Source organism: Balaenoptera ricei, chromosome 12 (genome assembly GCF_028023285.1).
Source record: "Balaenoptera ricei isolate mBalRic1 chromosome 12, mBalRic1.hap2, whole genome shotgun sequence".
Taxonomy (NCBI): domain Eukaryota; kingdom Metazoa; phylum Chordata; class Mammalia; order Artiodactyla; family Balaenopteridae; genus Balaenoptera; species Balaenoptera ricei.
The window spans coordinates 33643632-33666380 of NC_082650.1; the positions used below are offsets into that span (position 1 = coordinate 33643632).

The window sequence follows — 22749 nt, forward strand, 5'->3', positions numbered from 1 at the left end:
TTACTAATTTCTCTTGGAGATCTAATTATACACGCTTAGGTTTTTATGAAACTTTAAATTTACTAACCTAGCAAAAAAGAATAGAAAATAAAAGCTATTATTTAATGATAGAGATTAGGAAATATATGAAGGCAATTTATACCAAGAAGAACCTGACAATCTTTTTAAAAAAATGCTACTTTGTAGGTCTAAATGCATAAATGATAGTCATTGGGATCTTTTACACTATTTGCATTTCTATTACCACGCATCACCATATGTCAGTATCTACTGCATTAGACAGTATGTTAAAAGTCTGTTTGTAGCTTTACATTTCTCTTTTAACTAATATTCTGTGAATATTGAAGCAGATTGTAAGTGCTGTCCTAGGAACAAGAAATGCTCTTCATCACTGTGAAAAAAATACAGGTTGGTGTGAGTGTGTGGGTACCCTCACCAGACATTCATGTCTACTGAGAGAATAATGTGAAGTTTTAACTGTTACCAATGGGTGAGAATGGTCACAATAGAATAAGGCAAAAACAACTTTATACCCACAAGAAAATAACAGTATTTGCTTATACTACTGAGATTTCTCATTGATTCCCATTTATGAGAGCTTGTGTCATTATCACCTTTCTTTTAACTTTGGGTTTCACCAAATACTCACGTCTATGACTGAGTTGATTTCATCTGCAAGACGGTTGGCTTCATCAAGTATGTCAGTGCCTTCTTTTAAAGTGTCCTCAGTTTGTCGTTTGCCACTTTCAATAGCCTCCTTCTTTTTCTGTAGGACAGTATAAACAAAACATCAAAATGCCCTTTGGGGAAAACCCTATCCAGCCCTGTATTCCTGGCTTTCCTACACTGTCTAAACAAGGCTTTGCAAACAAGATATGTCATGTTGACTGTGAGACTACATGAGAGTGATATAGACTACCCAGCCAGCCCTCCAAGAGTTACTTTATTTAAATACCTGTACAGGTACTTTCTTTCTCCTATTGTGAGAAAGTCATGCAAGATAAGAAAAGTTATGTGATGGTAGCTGAGGAATTAAAAAATATTTTTAAAGTGAGATGGACATCCATTTTAACTGAAATGTAAGTACTGAATATGCATTGCTGAGCATGTGGTAGTACACTGAATTACATTGGAACGAGACATTAAATTCCAGAATCTATGTCCAAATGAATATTTTGTGAGCATAAACGTAAGCAGATTTATTCTATGGGAGTTCTGTAAAAATTGGAAGAAGTGAGATTTTATTTTTTTTATTTTTTATTTTTTTAAATTAATTAAGTAATTAATTTTATTTTTGGCTGCGTTGGGTCTTCGTTGCTGCGCGTGGGCTCTCTTTAGTGGCGGCGAGCAGGCACTACTCTTCGTTGCGGTGTGCGGGCTTCTCGTTGCGGTGGCTTCTCTTGTTGCAGAACATGGGCTCTAGGCGCACAGGCTTCAGTAGTTGTAGTGCACGGGCTTAGTTGCTCTGCGGCATGTGGGAGCTTCCTGAACCAGAGCTTGAACCCGTGTCCCCTGCCTTGGCAGGCGGATTCTTAACCACTGTGCCACCAGGGAAGCTCAGAAGTGGGATTTCAAAGGAAACAGGGGAAGTACTTTTCAAAAAAAAGAGAAACTCTCACATGGAAGAATAAACTTAATGGACTGTTCCATAAACAAGCAAGCAGGGCTTCCCTGGTGGCGCAGTGGTTGAGAGTCTGCCTGCCAATGCAGGGGACGCGGGTTCGAGCCCTGGTCTGGGAAGATCCCACATGCCGCGGAGCAACTAGGCCCGTGGGCCACAATTACTGAGCCTGCGCGTCTGGAGCCTGTGCTCCGCAACAAGAGAGGCCGCGATAGTGAGAGGCCCGCGCACCGCGATGAAGAGTGGCCCCCACTTGCCTCAACTAGAGAAAGCCCTCGCACAGAAACGAAGACCCAACACAGCCATAAATAAATAAATAAATAAACCCAAAAGTTAAAAACAAAACAAAAAAACTTATATTGTAAGTACTTCCTCACTTCTTTGAAATACATATAAATCCTTTAAAAAAAAAATAGAGAGCAGACTCTAATTTTTCTTTGAAACTGATAGCTTGTCTCAAACCACATGAAACTCACTCCTAGTCTAGAAGAGTAAAATCAATGAGAAAGAAATAGTGTTATTTCTCTGTTTGGAACATAACTTTGCCTTTTTTTTTCTTTCTATTTCTGACTCATTCTTTCTATCACCTTTTTACCTGTGGATTTAACTGCATCAATTATAATTTTAAGCCTTTGCCATTTATGCTTTTTATATAAATAACAATGCTAGTTTATATATTCATTTAGATTTCAGTATGTGCCAGGTAGTTTATAAGCTTTCCTCATTTAATTCTATACTAACACACGTCCTGTGTTTATCACCTTTTAAATGAATAGAAAATTGAACAAGTTAAGTGATTTACCCAAGGTCACACAGTTAGTACAGTGTAGTTAAGATTTGAATCCCAGTCTACCTAATGATAGAGCTTCCGTCTTGAGCTGTGAAAGCACTGACTTTCCAATTGTGGAAATCACACTTCTTATTTGCATTGGATAGTGCTAATTTCACACCCTACTTTCCCTACCTCTTCACCAACCACTTCAATCTGCTGCCAGTACACATATCTTACTCCTGCCTCTGAGCCTTTACAGTTGCAGTTGCCTTCACCATGTGCCCTTCCCCAGTTCCTTGCCTTGTTTCCTCCTCCATTTAGCTTCATGTAAAATGCTTTCTCCCTCAATACTCAAAATATGGCCCATTGATCAGCAGTATTGGCATCACTGGGAAGCTTCTTAGAAATGCACAATCTCAATGCCTTTCTGGGAACTACCAACTCAGAATCTGCATTTAACAAGAACCCTAAGTGATTGATATACACAATAAAATTTGAGAGAAATTGGTTTAGAACACAGCCTGGCACACAGTGAACACTACAGAATTGTTAACTATTATAATTACTTTATTTTCTTTTTCCTAGAACTCATTTATCTGAATTATATTTTATAGGGTGGCCATCGATTATAGAAACATAGATAATACAATTTTATTTTTTTGTATAGATTGAACCATCTTGATTGCTTCTTCTAAGAGTTGCTAAAAGCACAGGCTATTTAATGATAATCAGACACCAATTCATCACACGATGCATGCATAGGGAGGAGGAGAAATGTACAGGCCATTGAGCTGGACCTAGTGGACGAAGGATAACATTTAATTCATCAGGCAATATACTGAGAACAAGTCACTTATTATGCATATTAGCCCATGCTGCAGACTTTATGGCCATATTATATTCTTATTTATTGGTTTAGTGACTATCTTTCTCACTATAATATAAATTCCATAAAACAGTCTTTGTATCACTTTATCTCCAGTACCTAGAAGAGTTTCCTCAATAAATAGTTCTGTTTGCACTGGTGACTCTCGGTTCATTCAACTACTCCCATGCCTGGCTAAATCAGAGAAATTTCATTCTCCCTTCACGAACAGCAAATGTAGAGGTAGTCCTGATGTTCCTGGTTATAAGGCATATCTTATTTTCCAAAGGTCTGACACTCTTATATAACTATCAATTTTAGCCCTTAGCTTTTGTATGAACTGATTTAAAATTGACCCTGGACAGACATTCAAGAAACTTTCTTTAGCGTGGCTTGTTTGTATTTATAAATCAAGGTAACAAAATGCTGTATCAATAGGAGGGAGAATATTTCCACCTGTATGTGAGGTGAAGAGCTACATTCATTTTGGTTTCAATTAAGCAGTGAGTTAGAATCTTTATAAAAGCTCTCTTTGAGTCACTTTAAGGAACCCATTGTTATGCAAAGATCAAAATGTGCTTTTTTTTTAATCACACTGAAGCAGAAACGATCTAGGGATTAAAGAGATTTCAGTGGTGGCTAATTTCAGATTAGACACTAATGAAATCTAGCTTTGAACCAAGGAAAGATGAAGATTTGGAGCTCCTAAATATTGATAAAAGCATCGATATAACACTTATTTGTGTTTGCTTTATAGTACTTTCTTCATTGAGAAAGAACATTTCTGTTCTGTCTTTGTGCCAGGTACTATTCTCTGCCCTGGAGATACAGTGGGCCAGAAGACATGTTTCTCATGGCTTTCTGGAGGGAAAAAAATTGAATGAATTTAATGTATAATTAAAAATTGAATGAATTAATGTATAATATATTTTTAATGATGAGTGCTATAAAAATAAATAAAGACAGGGAATGGATAGAGAAGGATGTAGGATATAAAATACTTAAAGATAGGAAGCTTTGAGATTTGAGGAGAAAAAGGGGGGCTCATGTTTAGGGAGAATTATTCTCCAAGTGTATACCACAAGCATAATTGTTAAGTGATTCTGATTAGATACCAAAGTTGTTGTATTTCTACTTTTAACTTCTGATTAGATCTTAATTCATTCCAGAGCTTTGTAAGTTTAACACCTGGTTTTTTTTTTTTTTGCTGAGGGGGGTTGCTGGGGGGTAGATTAAGAACTTACAAAAGTTATCTTCCTGTCTATCTTTATCTAGCAACTCATTCTTCCCTTTCTTCCAACTCCTTCCTGTTCAAGGTCATAACGGTAAATTTGGGGACAGACTGCTCAAAACACATTACTTTGCTTAATTGAATTGCTCATCTTCTCTTTGCCCCTCCGCCCACGGTTTCCTCTGCCTTTTCTCCATTGCTGGAAATGGCATTCTAACCCTGTCCTGTTCTAGAAAGTTGCATTCAAAGCCTTCTGTGATCTGGCTCCAAAGGCCCATTTTCAGAGCCATCTTCTGCTACAGACTTACGTAGCTTACGAACAAGCGTCACCGCTCTATTCGACATTTCCTAAGATCATATTTCCAGAGCTCTGTGTTTCTGCTCATGATGCGCCATCATTTCTATCAACTTCTATGACGCCATCATTTTGGTGTTTGATTCTCCCAGCCCATATTAATCACAGTGTTACATATAATGAAAGGTTAAAATGCCTGAATTTTCAGGAAATCGTAAGTTCTCTGAGGCCAGAAATCATTCCTATTCAGCCTCTAACACCCTGGTTACCAATAGCATCTTGATAATGGTAGGTGTCTAACAGACATTTGCATATTATTCCTGCCTGCTTTCCTAGCCTTATATCCCACTATTTTCCAATACAAAACCAATCCTCGAGTTTACATGAACCACTCAGAAAGTCCCCAAAATATGATTTTAATCCATGACTCCAATATTTCAATTGCTTCTGATAGATTTCAGGATAAAACCAAATTCCTCAGCTTAGCTCTCAGAATGCAGTTCTCTTATAACTCAAGGTCTGGACCCTCTCTGTCTTCGTTGGCTTTCTATCCCCTCACCAGTTCACAGGCAGTCTTTATTCCAATCCTATCAAATCAATGACATTTCTCCAAAATGTCTATATGTTTGCATGTTTTTTTTTTTTTCCTATTTCTGGAATGTTCTTCCTCTTCTACTTTGACTCATTAGAGCTTACCCTTCAGGACTTAGCGTATGTGTCAAGTCCTCTATGAAGCCCTTCCTAAATCCAGGGGTGATTTTGATGCCCTTCCTTTGCATACCTCCATGATAACTCCTGTAGTGTACAGACTAGTTTACTTGTGTGAGCCTCCCACTAAATACAAGTCACCTGAAGTCATCAGAGGTGGTGTTTTATTTCTTATATCAATATCAGTGTCTTTAAAGCTTAAGGCTGCATCTGAATCATGGGTAGGATTTTAAAAACACAGGTGGCTGGGCTCCACTCCCAGTTTCTGAGTTGATAGGTTTGGGGGGAACCTGAGAATCTGCATTATTAACAAGTGTCTAGGTGATGCTAATGCTGCTGTTCCAAGGACCACACCATGAGGACCAGTGTTTGATATACTCAATTTTTGTTTAGTACATTTCCTGAACTTAGTAGGGGCTTGATAAATGTTTTTAATAATAAAAATTACATGCTTACTTCCTTAAATGAAAAAGAAAAATGCGTTGGGTCTTAATTATATCACCTTTTTGTGGGCACAGGCTCAATGAAGTCATTTATTTAAAGTACAACTAATTACTCAATCAAATGGATACGACATTATCAGTTCTTTTAAAATCTATATGTACATCAGATTAACCCAGGGGATGTTTTAGAATATGGACCCTGGACCACACCTCAGACCAGCTACCTCAGATTCTGGGTGGGAGCTCAGGGGATGCGTCTGTTTAGCAAACTCTAAACAGGTGATGCTTTATTGGCCAGTCTAGCATCAACCTTGGCAATCAACCTTAATCAGCCTTGGCAAGCAACCTTAAATAAGCTCTGCCTTATTCATATTAATTTAGTCAGTTTATCTATTTATTCTAGTAAGTTTTAAACAAGCCTTTAGTTAAGCATCACGTGTAAAATGAAAATACAAGAAGGACAACTTACACTTCAATACTGACTACATAAGCTCCAGGCTTCTCTAGGGGTACCCAAGAATGATGGCTCTTGGTTTTAAACATCACTAAAATGAAGGAATAGCTAAAAGCACCATTTAGTGTGCCACTACAACTCTTCTTGAAATACTTCCCAGATGCTTATTATACTTTCTACACAGGTAATTTTAATTTCTTAAACTGTTGCCATAAAATGGAGTGGTGCACCTCCGGGTAAGTTACACCACTGGTGTATCACCGAGCAAGATGAATCATGCGGGAGCCTGTGATATGAAGGCGGCCTAGCATCCTGCTTAACAAGACAGAGCTTTTTCTTTAATATTGCCAGCATGTCAGTAGATTCCAAATTGGTTAAGATTAGATACATCAGTGAGTCTTCTCAATCCTCTATCAAAATGACAAGGCTAAGTCCCAGGAGAGGGAACCAGAAAACAATTCTTTTAAAAAATTAATTCATCCTTTTACTTCTTAATCCAAAGGAAAATGGAAAGAAATGAATGGATAAAAAAATCCAGATTCTTTTTATTCAACTGTCATTCCATGAACAGTTTTGAGAGCATAATATATGCCAGAGAGTGCTCAGTTATAGTTGCAGGTAAAATTTTATATTAGAAGAGATAAAGGTCTGCCACTGTTTTCAGATCTGTTGGGGTCAAATACTTTGAAAAGAACAAAGGTAAGTTTGTTTCTGGTGAGGAAGTTCTTTTTTTTTTTTTTTTCAATGCTAAATACAGGTTTGTGCCATCATATGTGCTGAATTCACTGTAGGGAAAAGTGATCAGTTTGCCATGTTAAATATTAAGAAAGAAACGAGAGAGAGAGAGAGAGAGAAAGAAAGAGAGGGAGAGAAAGGAAGGAGAGAAGGAAAGAAGGGAAGTAGGAAGGAAGGGAGAAAGGAAGGAATAGATGGAAGGATCTGTTTTAGTTCTAGCTTCATTAGCAATCTAGAAAAGGCAGAAGCTGCCTATCATTGCTTGAGGAGAGAACTCTCTCTTGTCTGAGGAAAAGGAGACAAAAAATAACTCAGACTTGATCTGCTCATGTTAGTCCGTTGTAAAATATCATTTTCATAGAACATGTTGCAAAGAAGAAGAGAACCAAAATTTTCCCAGGCTCTGGTCTCTCAGTGAGCTGTTTCTCCTGTGCCCCAATTCCATTAGAAAATCCTTGGCACTTCTGTGACTTATGGCGGCCGGATGTCTAAACCATGGTTTGTGGATCAGGTTGGGTGGACTGTACAATCATATGGTATTAGTGTTTGAAGAAACTCTAGATACGCCCTAGTATAATGCACTCATTGTATAGTTGAGAGACCGATGCTCTGAGACTTTAACTGACTTGCTCACACTAGTACTTCTAGTTAGTGGCACAGTTGTTGTTAAGACCAAGGACCCCTGACTCCCAGTAAAGATCTCATTCCACTGTACCATTCTGCCCTTAAAAATCTTAAATAGTTTAAGTTACCTAAATTTTATTTGATTATATGGGCAATGATCATTCATTAAAAAACAAAAAGAAGGGGCTTCCCTGGTGGCGCAGTGGGTGGGAATCTGCCTGCCAATGCAGGGGACATGGGTTCGATCCCTGGCCCGGAAGGATTGCCACATGCCGCGGAGCAACTGGGCCCATGTGCCACAACTACTGAGCCTGCGCTCTGCAACAAGAGAGGCCACGACAGTGAGAAGCCTGCACACCACTCGCTGCAACTAGAGAAAGCCCGCGCACAGAACGGGGACCCAACACAGCCAAAAATAAAAATAAATAAATTTATAAACAAACAAACAAAAAAACAGAAAGAAGGATCATTCCCTGTTCTGCTTCTTAGAAGTCTCCTTTCAGAGTTGTCACACTTGATTTCGTACATGTGCATCAACTTGCATCAACTTGACTTACTCCGCCATGGTCAAACTCCCACCCCGTGCTCCCAGATTCAGATGAAAGAGCCTCTAAGACTCACCTCCAAAGCAGTCATGTTTTTCTGGTTTTCTGCAGATAAGAGATTAGTTTCTCTGATTTTATCTGTGGCTTCTCTCAACAGGTCCCAAGCATCATCAACCTTGCTTTTGTAGTCTGCCAGTTTCTCCCGGAGGTCCTTCTCCATTTCTTCATTTTTCCCTCGGGATTCTCCAAACAGCTTCTTCACTTTCTTCAGAAGGCCTTCTGCAGCTCTATAAACACCCCAGCCCAATAAGAGACAATGAGCCCTTGCCACTGCCTCAGGGTTTATTGGTATTAAACAGTGTTACAAAGAAATGCTAACACTGAAAGTATGGAAAAATTAGAAACAATATTTAAGGCAGGTTGACTGTGTGCTAAACCAAGTTGAAAACTGATAGCTGAAAAGTGGCAAGAGCATTTACAATTAAAACTAAAGAACAAAAAAATCCACACATTTTAAATTGATTAGTAATATAACATTTTCATTTGGAAAGGATCTCATGTTATTCTCATAATCTGGCTGATGAAATCAGTTTTATGATTTACTTCACACACCAAAAATAAAATCTACCTGATTAACCATGAGATATTTTCTCTGTTACTTTGAATATAAGATATGAATATTGATATGTTTTGTTAGAAACTGTGAATATAGCGCCATGCTGTTGACATGCTAGTATGATATAATTTTGACCTACTTTTCTTTTCCTTTGAACTGTGTGTTCTGGGAGTTTCCTGGATTCAACTTAATGGTTTTCCTAAAGGGATAATATCTGAGCCCTTTAAGGAAGGCTAAATATTTGAAGAACAGTAGTTCTCAGACTAAAAGGCATCATAATTCCCTGAAGAACTTGTCAAAACAGATTGCTGGGCCCCATCCCAGAAGTTTCTGATTCAGTAGGTCTAGGGTGGGGTTTGATAATTTGTATTTCTAACAAGTTCTCAGGTGTTGCTAATGTTGATGATTTAGTATATACTATTTGATCATTAATAACACCATCACTTTGAAGTTAGCTGACTATGAATGTAAAAATGTATATTTTATTGAGTGTACGGTCACAGGAATTCATTGGCATTAGTAAAATCACTATCATTAGTCACAACCTCAAATTCCCAAACTTTATTTCATAGTATTAGGCATGTATTATTTGACAATTCTTCTATTCAGTATTTCCTAAGATGACAAAATGTATAGGATGGCCTGTTAAATTCATAACTTTATTTATCCAAAGATATTTTTATTAAAACAAAAACAATTAAAAGTTTTAAAGGCCCTAATAATGGAAATTAATAAAGCAAGACCATTAGCCTAATTGCAGAAGGGACAGCACCAAAAAAAGATCATTTACTTGATTATTTATATAGGTATAAACATGCCTTTGATCCGTTTTAGAGCAAGACAAATTATAACTAAGCAGATGAAAAATAAATAAAGAACAAAGTATCTCCTACTGATATGTGATGGAAAATTTAGAAATCTCTAAACAACAATTTGGAAAGCTCAGTTTATCAAACGAAAAAGTAACAGAGCTTCTACTCACACCAGCTCATCTTCAGCAACTTCCTTTTGTGAGTCTAGATTTTTCCTCCTCAGTTCTGTCATCATCTTATCAACTTCATTCTGAAGCTCTTGCAAATTTCTCCCAAAGGCCTTGTCTTGAATTCCTAGAGTTTCATTTAGTTTTACGGCTTTTTCACTTACAGCTGCAGGGGGTAAAACAAATTTTGCCAATTAGTAAACTAAATGCCACATGCAAAAATGGCACCCAGCATCTGCTCTTCTCCACCATCTCCAAGAGAAATGTTGTTTGTCATGGGTGTTCCTGCTGGGAGACAGAGAGGCAGTTGCTATAACGATCCATAACAAACAAGGAAATGTGACATATTTCTTCATATTATATTGCTTTTAGGGGGACACAGTAATTAAAACAGTGTTTCTACCCCAAAAGGAAGAAATAAAGTAAACAAATAGCTCAAACCTTCTTCAGGTAAGAGGTAAAAAATGAGACATGTAGCATAACACTTGGAAGCTGAAAATGCAAGGTCTGCATTGCTGATAAGACACAATCATGTTCAATTTTAAAACCCTGAGTATAGAAACACTATCAGTGATGAGATCTCTCAAAACGAACCTGCCCTTGTACTTCCACACAGTTCTGTGTTGATCTGTGTAAAGGAATGAGGAAAGGAGCCCCCATCTACGGACAGGCATTATGCATTAGGGCTCACAGATACCTTCCAGCAATAACAGCCAGCCTAAGAGTCTGTGTTTATTAGGCACTAAATAGGTTTTCAAACTGTGCTCTTTGGAATCTTAGGATTCTCCAGGCGCTTCAGGTATTCTACAAATGCTATCTATTCTGCCAAGAATCTGTTTTATAGGTTGGTGTTCTGGGCAAGATTTCATTTGAAAAAAGAATTCTATGTCAAATAATAGTTTGACAAATTGGTGAACTGAAACATGTACACAGTTCTACCTTAGTTGTAGGCCAACTTTTCCTGAAGTGTGTTCTATGGAGCATTAATTTAGCAAGATGAAGAGAGGTGTTTTTCTGAACTCTTTTGTCTTCTGAACCCTATTTCTATTATATAATATTACCTATGAAAATCCCCAGAATAAAGGCTATGGGTTGGCCAAGAGACAGTTTCTACCATTCAAAGCTGTATCCTAAGACCTCTTTAAGACCTAAAGAATTTTCAAAACTCATTTCTATTCTTGGAGAAACTTTTCTGATTAACACTGGTGGGAGCTGTTCCAAGGGTCGTATGACAAGAGCTCCTGAGAAGAGTGCACACAGTTAGGCAAAGTAGACCAGCCATGGGGATGTGGCATGGTGGGTTAGTACAGTGGTTCTGAAATGTGGTCCCCAAATTTGCAACATCAGATCACCTGGGAACTTGTTAGAAATATATATTCTCAGGTCCCATCACAGACCTATTGAGTCAGAAAGTCTGGGGTGTGGACCAGCAACTTGTGTTTTTAACAAGCCCTCCAGGATCTTCTGATGCACCTAGAGTTTGAGAATATTGGGTTAGTAGAAGAAATTAAGTTTCAATCTCTAATTCTACCCTTTCAAAAATGCATCTTTCTAATTCTTTTTTTAAAATTAATTAATTAATTAATTAATTAATGGCTGTGTTGGGTCTTCGTTTCTGTGCGAGGGCTTTCTCTAGTTGCGGCAAGTGGGGGCCACTCTTCATTGCGATGCGCAGGCCTCTCATTATCGCGGCCTCTCTTGTTGCGGAGCACAGGCTCCAGACGCGCAGGCTCAGTAATTGTGGCTCACGGGCCTAGTTGCTCCGCGGCATGTGGGATCTTCCCAGACCAGGGCTCGAACCCGTGTCCCCTGCATTGGCAGGCAGATTCGCAACCACTGCGCCACCAGGGAAGCCCCTCTAATTCTTTTTTAATGATAAATGTCTTTGCTTAGAAAATTGCTGCAGTCAACTTGTTATTTCTGATAGCCATAGTTTAATCTGCAGAACAATCTAAATCAGGTCTTTTAAAGAACAAATATGGCCATTCTTAGCCCTGTGGTAGAAATTATTGCTCAGGTGCTATTCTTAGAAGTAGGTGAGGGTGCCTACCTTCTGGCTGACTACTTCATAGTCATCCCTTGACACATACCAAAGAACCTTCTTAAGATTCCACCACTATGATTAGTAAGATATCACCTAGGCTATGTCATTCTTGCTAAGGAAACATGGTGACCATGCGCTATTGATTGGAAAGCTCCTTGGTCCAGCAGACTATGGGGAAGCCATGTTAGAATGTTAATGATTAAATGTAAGAAGGTTTCTACTTTTCAGATTTCAAGAAAGGTAGTAGTAGATTTGGCTCTACTGATGATACAGCTCCATCCTTTGGTTTGAGTGCATGCCTATCTGTACAGCTGATTTTAACAAATTGTAGCATGTAAGTAACCAATGACATCATTTGTCTTCACATTTTTTTTTAAATGAAAGGGATAAGCCCCACTTTCCAACCTGACAAAGCTGTATGTTTTTTCATTATTAAATGAATACATAAATGAACTTTGCTTAAAGACGTTTTTGGAAATTTGATGGAATTTAGGTCCTGGGCCTAGGTGGTATTGAGGAAGGAAGGAATGTGAGATGCAGCTTCACTATTTCTTTTGCGGTCTAATCTCACAGCTAAATTTCTACAGAGAAGAATTTGGTGGAAAAAGAATGATGGAGTGAGAAAAGGAAAAGATGGATTGCATCATTTCTTTTAAATTAAAGCAATATGTAAGCAACCAGAAGAAATTATTAGGGTACACAAAAACTGCTTTAGCAAAATGATGCTATATTAAGAAAGCAGCATTATTTTAATAGAAGAGGTCTGATTGCTCCTTTGCTTCTATACATGGAATTTGGAACTTCTCTGAGTACTTTTAAACTAAAGATAAATGTGTTATGTAGTCTATTATCCCAAGATATACATTATCACTTCAGTATGTTTTCAACAGTATTAAAAATACTTGCAACATAAACACATCTTTTAAATTTAATTATCTTTTCTTTCTAACTTATTACAAAGGGAATTTAAAGTCATTTTAAAATATCTTTAAAACAAGATAAAATAAATATAAAGGAAATGGGGCAAAGATAAAAAAATTAATGTAAATCAGGCAAAGAGTTACTAGACAGACAGGCATGCTGTAATGTCCAGGGCAGTGGATCCTAAATCTAGTGTGAAGTATCTTAGTAGCCAATGCGTCAGGATAAAAAGGAGTATTTTAAGAGGTATACAGTATCTATACCATACAAACTATATAAATAAATTCCTCAGGAGAAGCAAAGCTGTTTTTCATGCTGAACCTGAGAAAAATATCCTATAACGGGTAAATTTATCATGAATGACTAACACTATTGTGACCTGAAGAACAGGAAAGAAGGGTGTCCAGCATTTCTTAAGTCCTATTATATATCAGAACATATGCTAATGGGTTTATGTACATTCACTCATTAATTCTAATAGTGTGTGGAATAAAATATAGTTTATTCATGATCGAATCAGGAGTCATAGCACAATAGACTTTATAAAATTATAGTGAGATAAGAACGCCTCAGATTTTTTTTTTTTTTTTTTTTACATGCAAGGGGTTTAATCAATACAACAGAATCACATAGACGAAACCGAGAGATAGAATCAGTCGTCCTGAAGGACATTAATTAGCCATGATGAAAGCAGTACAATGCATAAAGAGTTAATGCTGCAAAACACTGAATGATCTCACGGTGAGTAAAAAGAGAAACTCTTTTTTAAAAAGTTGCCCCAATTATAGGTAATCCAAGTTATTTAAAGGAAAAAACCCCCCACATTTAAATATGTCAAGTGACATAATGTTTCCTTAGTTGAAAATAATTGTATTATGAGTAGAGTGGGTTTTGAGGGCAGATCAGCTGTGTTTTGAGACATACAACATCCTACATACAACATCTTACTTTCAGCACGGTGTCAAATGGTACTTTAGGCTAGGATACCCCCATATAAAAACATCTTTTGACAGGCACTAGATACTAGATGAGTAGTAATTAATAGGTATTATCTTGTGGGCCTAAAACCTGTTATCTTTTGCTTAATCAGAATCCAAAGGTGCTTTTTCACATGCCAATGTCATGGTCTCCATAACTTCATTATTCTTTTTCTACTTTGATATTTGCTTAAAATATAATATTAAGGATCAGAAAATGTTTTCACACAATATACATCTTTTAATATTGGTGACTTTGGAATGATGCCAGTAATTGCTGGGAGTTATTTAAATTATAAATCATCTGGAAAAAAGTAAATTATTTTTCCTCTGATACATGGATATATTTAACTTTTTTTTTTTTTTTAAGATTTTTAGAAATTTCATGTAATGTCTGAAACATTTATATTAACATATTTCCATACAAATAACCCAATGAAAGTTTAGTATTAGTTGTTTTGTTTGTTTTTTTATACTGTAGGTTCTTATTAGGCATCAATTTTATACACATCAGTGTATACATGTCAATCCCAATCGCCCAATTCAGCACACCACCATCCCCACCTCACCGCAGTTTTCCCCCCTTGGTGTCCATATGTCCATTCTCTACATCTGTGTCTCAACTTCTGCCCTGCAAACTGGCTCATCTGTACCATTTTTCTAGGTTCCACATACATGCATTAATATACGATATTTGTTTTTCTCTTTCTGACTTACTTCACTCTGTATGACAGTCTCTAGATCCATCCACGTCTCAACAAATGACTCAATTTCGTTCCTTTTTATGGCTGAGTAATATTCCATTGTATATATGTACCACATCGTCTTTATCCATTCGTCTGTTGATGGGCATTTAGGTTGCTTCCATGACCTGGCTATTGTAAATAGTGCTGCAATGAACATTCGGGTGCATGTCTCTTTTTGAATTATGGTTTTCTCTGGGTATATGCCCAGTAGTGGGATTGCTGGGTCATATGGTAATTCTATTTTTAGTTTTTTAAGGAACCTCCATATTGTTCTCCATAGTGGCTGTATCAATTTACATTCCCACCAACAGTGCAAGAGGGTTCCCTTTTCTCCACACCCTCTCCAGCATTTGTTGTTTGTAGATTTTCTGATGATGCCCATTCTAACTGGTGTGAGGTGATACCTCATTGTAGTTTTGATTTGCATTTCTCTAATAATTAGTGATGTTGAGCATCTTTTCATGTGCTTCGTGGCCGTCTGTATGTCTTCTTTGGAGAAATGTCTATTTAGGTCTTCTGCCCATTTTTGGATTGGGGTGTTTGTTTCTTTGATATTGAGCTGAATGAGCTGTTTATATATTTTGGAGATTAATCCTTTGTCCGTTGATTCATTTGCAAATATTTTCTCCCATTCTGAGGGTTGTCTTTTCGTCTTGTTTATGGTTTCCTTTGCTGTGCAAAAGCTTTGAAGTTTCATTAGGTCCCACTTGTTTATTTTTGTTTTTATTTCCATTACTCTAGGAGGTGGATCAAAAAAGATCTTGCTGTGATTTATGTCAAAGAGTGTTCTTCCTATGTTTTCCTCTAAGAGTTTTATAGTGTCCAGTCTTATATTTAGGTCTCTAATCCATTTTGAGTTTATTTTTGTGTATGGTGTTAGGGAGTATTCTAATTTCATTCTTTTACATGTAGCTGTCCAGTTTTCCCAGCACCACTTATTGAAGAGACTGTCTTTTCTCCATTGTATATCTTTGCCTCCTTTGTCATAGATTAGTTGACCATAGGTGCGTGGGTTAATCTCTGGGCTTTCTATCTTGTTCCATTGATCTGTGTTTCTGTTTTTGTGCCAGTACCATATTGTCTTGATTACTGTAGCTTTGTAGTATAGTCTGAAGTCAGGGAGTCTGATTCCTCCAGCTCCATTTTTTCCCTCAAGACTGCTTTGGCTATTCGGGGTCTTTTGTGTCTCCATACAAATTTTAAGATGATTTGTTCTAGCTCCGTAAAAAATGCCATTGGTAATTTGATAGGGGTTGCATTGAATCTGTAGATAGGTTTGGGTAGTATACTCATTTTCACAATGTTGATTCTTCCAATCCAAGAACATGGTATATCTCTCCATCTGTTGGTATCATCTTTAATTTCTTTCATCAGTGTCTTATAGTTTTCTGCATGCAGGTCTTTTGTCTCCCTAGGTAGGTTTATTCCTAGGTATTTTATTCTTTTTGTTGCAATGGTAAATGGGAGTGTTTCCATAATTTCTCTTTCAGATTTTTCATCATCAGTGTATAGGAATGCAAGAGATTTCTGTGCATTAATTTTGTATCCTGCAACTTTACCATATTCATTAATTAGCTCTAGCAGTTTTCTGGTGGCAGTTTTAGGATTCTCTATGTATAGTATCATGTCATCCGCAAACAGTGACAGTTTTACTTCTTCTTTTCCAATTTGTATTCCTTTTATTTCTTTTTCTTCTCTGATTGCCGTGGCTAGGACTTCCAGAACTATGTTGAATAATAGTGGTGAGAGTGGACATTCTTGTCTCGTTCCTGATCTTAGAGGAAATGCTTTCAGTTTTTCACCATTGAGAATGATGTTTGCTGTGGGTTTGTCATATATGGCCTTTATTATGTTGAGGTAGGTTCCCTCTATGCCCACTTTCTGGAGAGTTTTTATCATAAATGGGTGTTGAATTTTGTCAAAAGCTTTTTCTGCATCTATTGAGATGATCATATGGTTTTTATTCTTCAATTTGTTAATATGGTGTATCACATTGATTGATTTGCGTATACTGAAGAATCCTTGCATCCCTGGGATAAATCCCACTTGATCGTGGTGTATGATCCTTTTAATGTGTTGTTGGATTCTGTTTGCTAGTATTTTGTTGAGGATTTTTGCATCTATATTCATCAGTGATATTGATCTGTAATTTTCTTTTTTTGTAGTGTCTTTGTCTGGTTTTGGTATCAGGGTGATGGTGGCCTCATAGAATGAGTTTGGGAGTGTTCCTTCCTCTGCAATTTTCTGGAAGAGTTTGAGAAGGATGGGTGTTAGCTCTTCTCTAAATGTTTGATAGAATTCACCTGTGAAGCCATCTGGTCCTGGACTTTTGTTTGTTGGAAGATTTTTAATCACAGTTTCAATTTCATTACTTGTGATTGGTCTGTTCATATTTTCTGTTTCTTCCTGGTTCAGTCTTGGAAGGTTATACCTTTCTAAGCATTTGTGCATTTCTTCCAGGTTTTCCATTTTATTGGCATAGAGTTGCTTGTAGTAGTCTCTTAGGATGCTTTGTATTTCTGCGGTGTCTGTTGTAACTTCTCCTTTTTCATTTCTGATTTTATTGATTTGAGTCCTCTCCCTCTTTTTCTTGATGAGTCTGGCTAATGGCTTATCAATTTTGTTTATCTTCTCAAAGAACCAACTTTTAGTTTTATTGATCTTTGCTATTGTTTTCTTTGTTTCTATTTCATTTATTTCTGCTCTGATCTTTATGATTTCTTTCCTTCTGCTAACTTTGGGTTTTGTTTGTTCTTCTTTCTCTAGTTCCTTTAGGTGTAAGGTTAGATTGTTTACTTGAGCTTTTTCTTGTTTCTTTAGGTAGGCTTGTATAGCTATAAACTTCCCGCTTAGAACCGCTTTTGCTGCATCCCATAGGTTTTGGGTCGTCGTGTTTTCATTGTCATTTGTCTCTAGGTATTTTTTGATTTCCTCTTTGATTTCTTCAGTGATCTCTTGGTTATTTAGTAACGTATTGTTTAGCCTCCATGTGTTTGTGTTTTTTACGTTTTTTTCCCTGTAATTCATTTCTAATCTCATAGCATTGTGGTCAGAAAAGATGCTTCATATGATTTCAATTTTCTTAAATTTACTGAGGCTTGATTTGTGACCCAAGATGTGATCTATCCTGGAGAATGTTCCGTGTGCACTTGAGAAGAACGTGTAATCTGCTCTTTTTGGATGGAATGTCCTATATATATCAATTAAATCTATCTGGTCTATTGTGTCATTTAAAGCTTCTGTTTCCTTATTTATTTTCATTTTGGATGATCTGTCCATTGGTGTAAGTGAGGTGTTAAAGTCCCCCACTATTATTGTGTTACTGTCGATTTCCTCTTTTATAGCTGTTAGCAGTTGCCTTATGTATTGAGGTGCTCCTATGTTGGGTGCATATATATTTATAATTGTTATATCTTCTTCTTGGATTGATCCCTGGATCATTATGTAGTGTCCTTCCTTGTCTCTTGTAACATTCTTTATTTTAAAGTCTATTTTATCTGATATGAGTATAGCTACTCCAGCCTTCTTTTGATTTCCATTTGCATGGGATATCTTTTTCCATCCCCTCACTTTCAGTCTGTATGTGTCCCTAGGTCTAAAGTGGGTCTCTTGTAGACAGTATATATATGGGTCTTGGTTTTGTATCCATTCAGCCAGTCTATGTCTTTTGGTTGGGGCATTTAATCCATTCACGTTTAAGGTAATTATCGATATGTATGTTCCTATGACCATTTTCTGAATTGTTTTGGGTTTGTTTTTGTAGGTCCTTTTCTTCTCTTGTGTTTCCCACTTAGAGAAGTTCCTTTAGCATTTGTTGTAGAGCTGGTTTGGTGGTGCTGAATTCTCTTAGCTTTTGCTTGTCTGTAAAGCTTTTGATTTCTCCATCAAATCTAAATGAGATCCTTGCTGGGTAGAGTAATCTTGGTTGTAGGTTCTTCCCTTTCATCACTTTAAGTATATCATGCCACTCCCTTCTGGCTTGCAGAGTTTCTGCTGAGAAATCAGCTGTTAACCTTATGGGAGTTCCCTTGTATGTTATTTGTCGTTTTTCCCTTGTTGCTTTCAATAATTTTTCTTTGTCTTTAATTTTTGCCACTTTGATTACTATGTGTCTCGGCGTGTTTCTCCTTGGGTTTATTCTGTATGGGACTCTCTGCGCTTCCTGGACTTGGGTGGCTATTTCCTTTCCCATGTTAGGGAAGTTTTCGACTATAATCTCTTCAAATATGTTCTCTGGTCCTTTCTCTCTCTCTTCTCCTTCTGGGACCCCTATAATGTGAATGTTGTTGCGTTTAATGTTGTCCCAGACGTCTCTTAGGCTGTCTTCGTTTCTTTTCATTCTTTTTTCTTTAGTCTGTTCCCCAGCAGTGAATTCCACCATTCTGTCTTCCAGGTCACTTATCCGTTCTTCTGCCTCAGTTATTCTGCTATTGATTCCTTCTAGTGTAGTTTTCATTTTAGTTATTGTATTGGTCATCTCTGTTTGTTTGTTCTTTAATTCTTCTAGGTCTTTGTTAATCATTTCTTGCATCTTCTCAATCTTTGCCTCCATTCTTATTCCGAGGTCTTGGATCATCGTCACTATCATTATTCTGAATTATTTTTCTGGAAGGTTGCCTATCTCCACTTCATTTAGTTGTTTTTCTGGGTTTTTTTCTTGTTCCTTCATCTGGTACATAGCCCTCTGCCTTTTCATCTTGTCTATCTTTCTGTAACTGTGGGTTTTGGTCCACAGGCTGCAGGATTGTAGTTTTTCTTGCTTCTGTTGTCTGCCCTCTGGTGGTTGAGGCTATCTAAGAGGCTTGATGGGAGGCTCTGGTGGTGGGTAGAGCTGACTGTTGCTGTGGCCGTCAGAGCTCAGTAAAACCTTAATCCACTTGACTGTTGATGGGTGGGGCTGGGTTCCCTCCCTGTTGCTGTGGCGGTCAGAGCTCAGTAAAACCTTTATCCACTTGACTGTTGATGGGTGGGGCTGGGTTCCCTCCCTGTTGGTTGTTTTGCCTGAGGCAACCCAACACTGGAGCCTACCCGTGTTCTTTGGTGGGGTTAATGGCAGACTCTGGGAGGGCTCACGCCAAGGAGAACTTCCCAGAACCTCTGCTGCCAGTGTCCTTATCCCCACGGTGAAACAGAGCCACCACTCGCCTCTGCAGGAGACCCCCCAACACCAGCAGGTAGGTCTGGTTCAGTCTCCCCAGGGTCACTGCTCCTTCCCCTGGGTCCCGATGCACACATTACTTTGTGTGTGCCCTCCAAGAGTGGGGTCTCTGTTTCCCCCAGTCCTGTCAAAGTCCTGCAATCAAATCCCACTAGCTTTCAAAGTCTGATTCTCTAGGAATTCCTCCTCCCGTTGCCGGACCCCCACGTTGGGAAGCCTGACGTGGGGCTCAGAACCTTCACTCCAGTGGGTGGACTTCTGTGGTATAAGTGTTCGCCAGTCTGTGAGTCACCCACCCAGCAGTTATGGGATTTGATTTTACTCTGATTGCGCCCCTCCTACCGTCTCACTGTGGCTTCTCCTCTGTCCTTGGACATGGGGTATCCTCCTTGGTGAAGTCCAGGGTCTTCCTGTCAATGATTGTCCAGAAGCCAGTTGTGATTCTGGTGCTCTCGCAAGAGGGAGTGAGAGCACGTCCTTCTACTCCGGCATCTTGGTTAATCCTCACGCCTCAGATTAATAGAAGTTGATTTCTATATAGCGGCTATGACTTATAATGGAATATAGTATGAGTAAGGTATTTCATCTATCTAAAAAGTAAACTGAAATAGACAAATGCCAGGCTGAAGCATGCACTTTTCCCACAGCAATTTATTATAACTAATACAAATAAAAACACTGATGATTATCCACCATTATTATAGCTTCGAGAGGGGGAAAAAAAGTATAGGTATGTTGTATAACTCAAAGTTTTTAGTGAGTTTTCTTTTTTTAAAAAAATCCCCTAGACATCCAAGCCTTGTTATATATATGTAAACCCTTTACGATTTAACTCTGGCATATTCAAATTTGAATTTTCATGAAATTTTAATAGTTAGATTAATTCTGTCAAAGTTCTTTTACAAAGAGCTGTGGTTACCATTATTTGTTATCATTTACGTTAGTACCTGGTGGAAGAAGAGAGTAGTATTCACATTGTCCTCAGGTATAGGATCACAGCTATCCACATGGCACTTCACACGAATTAGAAAAAGGTGCCCCATTTGGACAGACACAGCCAGACCACCTGACTGATGTACAATGTAGGAAATGGGAGACACCTTTGATGACATAACCCCTTTCTTTGATTGATAGATTGTGGATGGTGAGCCAAGCCTGGGTTAAATATCATCTCCACTCTGCCCCCTGCTGGTGCCTTTGTGGCACGCACAAAGATGTAGATAAAGTAGGCAGTGCTGGTACTGGAGTCTATCGGAAACGTGTATTAGGATTTATTCTTATGTAGCAACGTTTGATTGAAATGATCAAGATTAGTTCCTAGGATAGGTTGCTGGGTGTTAGTGTTTGAGACTGAGTTGGAAGGAAAAGGAAAGTCCCTGGAGTACTGACTAATGTCTTCAGGGATCCAGGTAGAGTGAATCTGCTCTATCTGCAATGGGATTTTTTTGGTGGGAGGAAGGGAGGGTGGATACTTTCAAATAACATTACTGGAAAATAAAAACAGGGAAAGGATGACAACTTCATCTAGCAGAGGAGAAACCACAACAAATTAACTGAGATTTTTTTGGTAGGAGTAACTTCTGTTTTGGATCCTGACATGTCTTGCCTGAGATTATGCCTCAGATTAAAACTCTGTTGTTTCTTGCTGTGGGGAATCTTTGGAAGTTTCTGTCTCTTCTTGGCCAGTGATTCCTAAGACTGACCTGTCAGGATATGCCTTGAAGGTTCTCACGTCCTGATTTATTTGGCTATATTAGAAAGCAAAGTATCTAAAATGTATAACATTATAGAGTAATAAAAATGTTTTATTTTTAAAGCAAAAAGAAAACATTTTTTCCTATTTTCTCAACACGCATGCATGCTTATTATATATTAGTAGATATTTAAGAACTAATGTTTTGTTGTTGTTTTGTTTTTTGAGGGTTTTTTTTTTCTTTTTTCTTTTTGCATTATCTGTTTTCTTTGAGTTTCTTAATCTGGGCTTTTGCCTAAAAATGGCTTCCACTTTGATTCTCAAATCAGATTGGCAGATGCCAAGAACTAACTCCTTGAGAATTGTGGACTAAATGCAGTAGAGCTTCTGGTAAGGTAGCACATCCAAATCCCAAGCAACAGATGTTCATTAAAAACCGGTACCAAGTATTTAAAAGTCATTTTGAGAAATTAAAGTGCTGCTTTAAGGTACTGAGCAGAATGATAAAATTAACTTTTTTTTTTAAAAATCAAGGATCTTTTAAATAGTTCTGAATACAAAAACAGCACCATAGCAGAGGATAAGTTGCCCATTAACTAATTTAATCGTATTTGATCACAATAGCCATTCCTCAAGGATCAGAGCATTCATAAAGGAATGCATTCAATTTACTGCTATTTTGTACTCATAATTCCTAATTCACTGGCTTCTGTCACAAATTTAACCCTGTAGGCTGTAGATTCTCAGTTGATAATGCCCTCGAACATCTTGATCAAAAAAGTTTTTAAAAATCCAACCCTCAAATTTAGAAATGTCATCTCTTACTAGAGAAATCCCAGTCCTGTGCAATCCTTTGTTTCTTTTCCTGTTAGGAGAAATGATGATTAAATTGTGACTTTTCTAATACCTTCCGCATGCTGGGCCAGGTCCTTAATGAATTCTCCTAAGGAGTCTGCTCTCGCGTTGGTCCTCTCTGCATCCTGCCCAGTTTGCTCGCCATCTGCTGTCACTTTGGTAGCCTAATGAAGCAAATTCGGGAAAAGCATCATTAATAGAGATGATGAAGCTACAGCGAGATAAGCTCTCACCGGCTGCATCTTCTTTCAAATATTACTTTGAGCCAAAGGAAATTGATGAATTATTGATCAGCTGTACTGGAAATGACGCCCCGTGCTCAAATATACAATCAAACTTTATTACTTCTTCCATTAAATGGAAATCAGAGAGCTGTATTTGGTCTTTTTAAAACCCTCGTTGTACGCAATGGCACAGAAGAAGCCATAAAGCAGAATTATTTTTGAAATATTTTTAAGGTACTATTG

At 37.8% G+C, this 22749-nt stretch overlaps 1 protein-coding gene across 1 annotated transcript in view; it reads right to left on the bottom strand.

Annotated features, from left to right (window-relative positions):
- Window positions 1–22749, bottom strand: part of LAMA2 (laminin subunit alpha 2) — a 623785-nt gene that overhangs the window by 109520 nt on the left and 491516 nt on the right. The window contains exons 35-38 of the mRNA XM_059941243.1: window positions 22335–22446; window positions 9892–10054; window positions 8370–8580; window positions 650–766 (exon numbers count right to left, since the gene is read on the bottom strand). Coding sequence (XP_059797226.1) covers window positions 650–766; window positions 8370–8580; window positions 9892–10054; window positions 22335–22446 — 603 coding nt within the window. The remainder of the gene's footprint in view (window positions 1–649; window positions 767–8369; window positions 8581–9891; window positions 10055–22334; window positions 22447–22749) is intronic.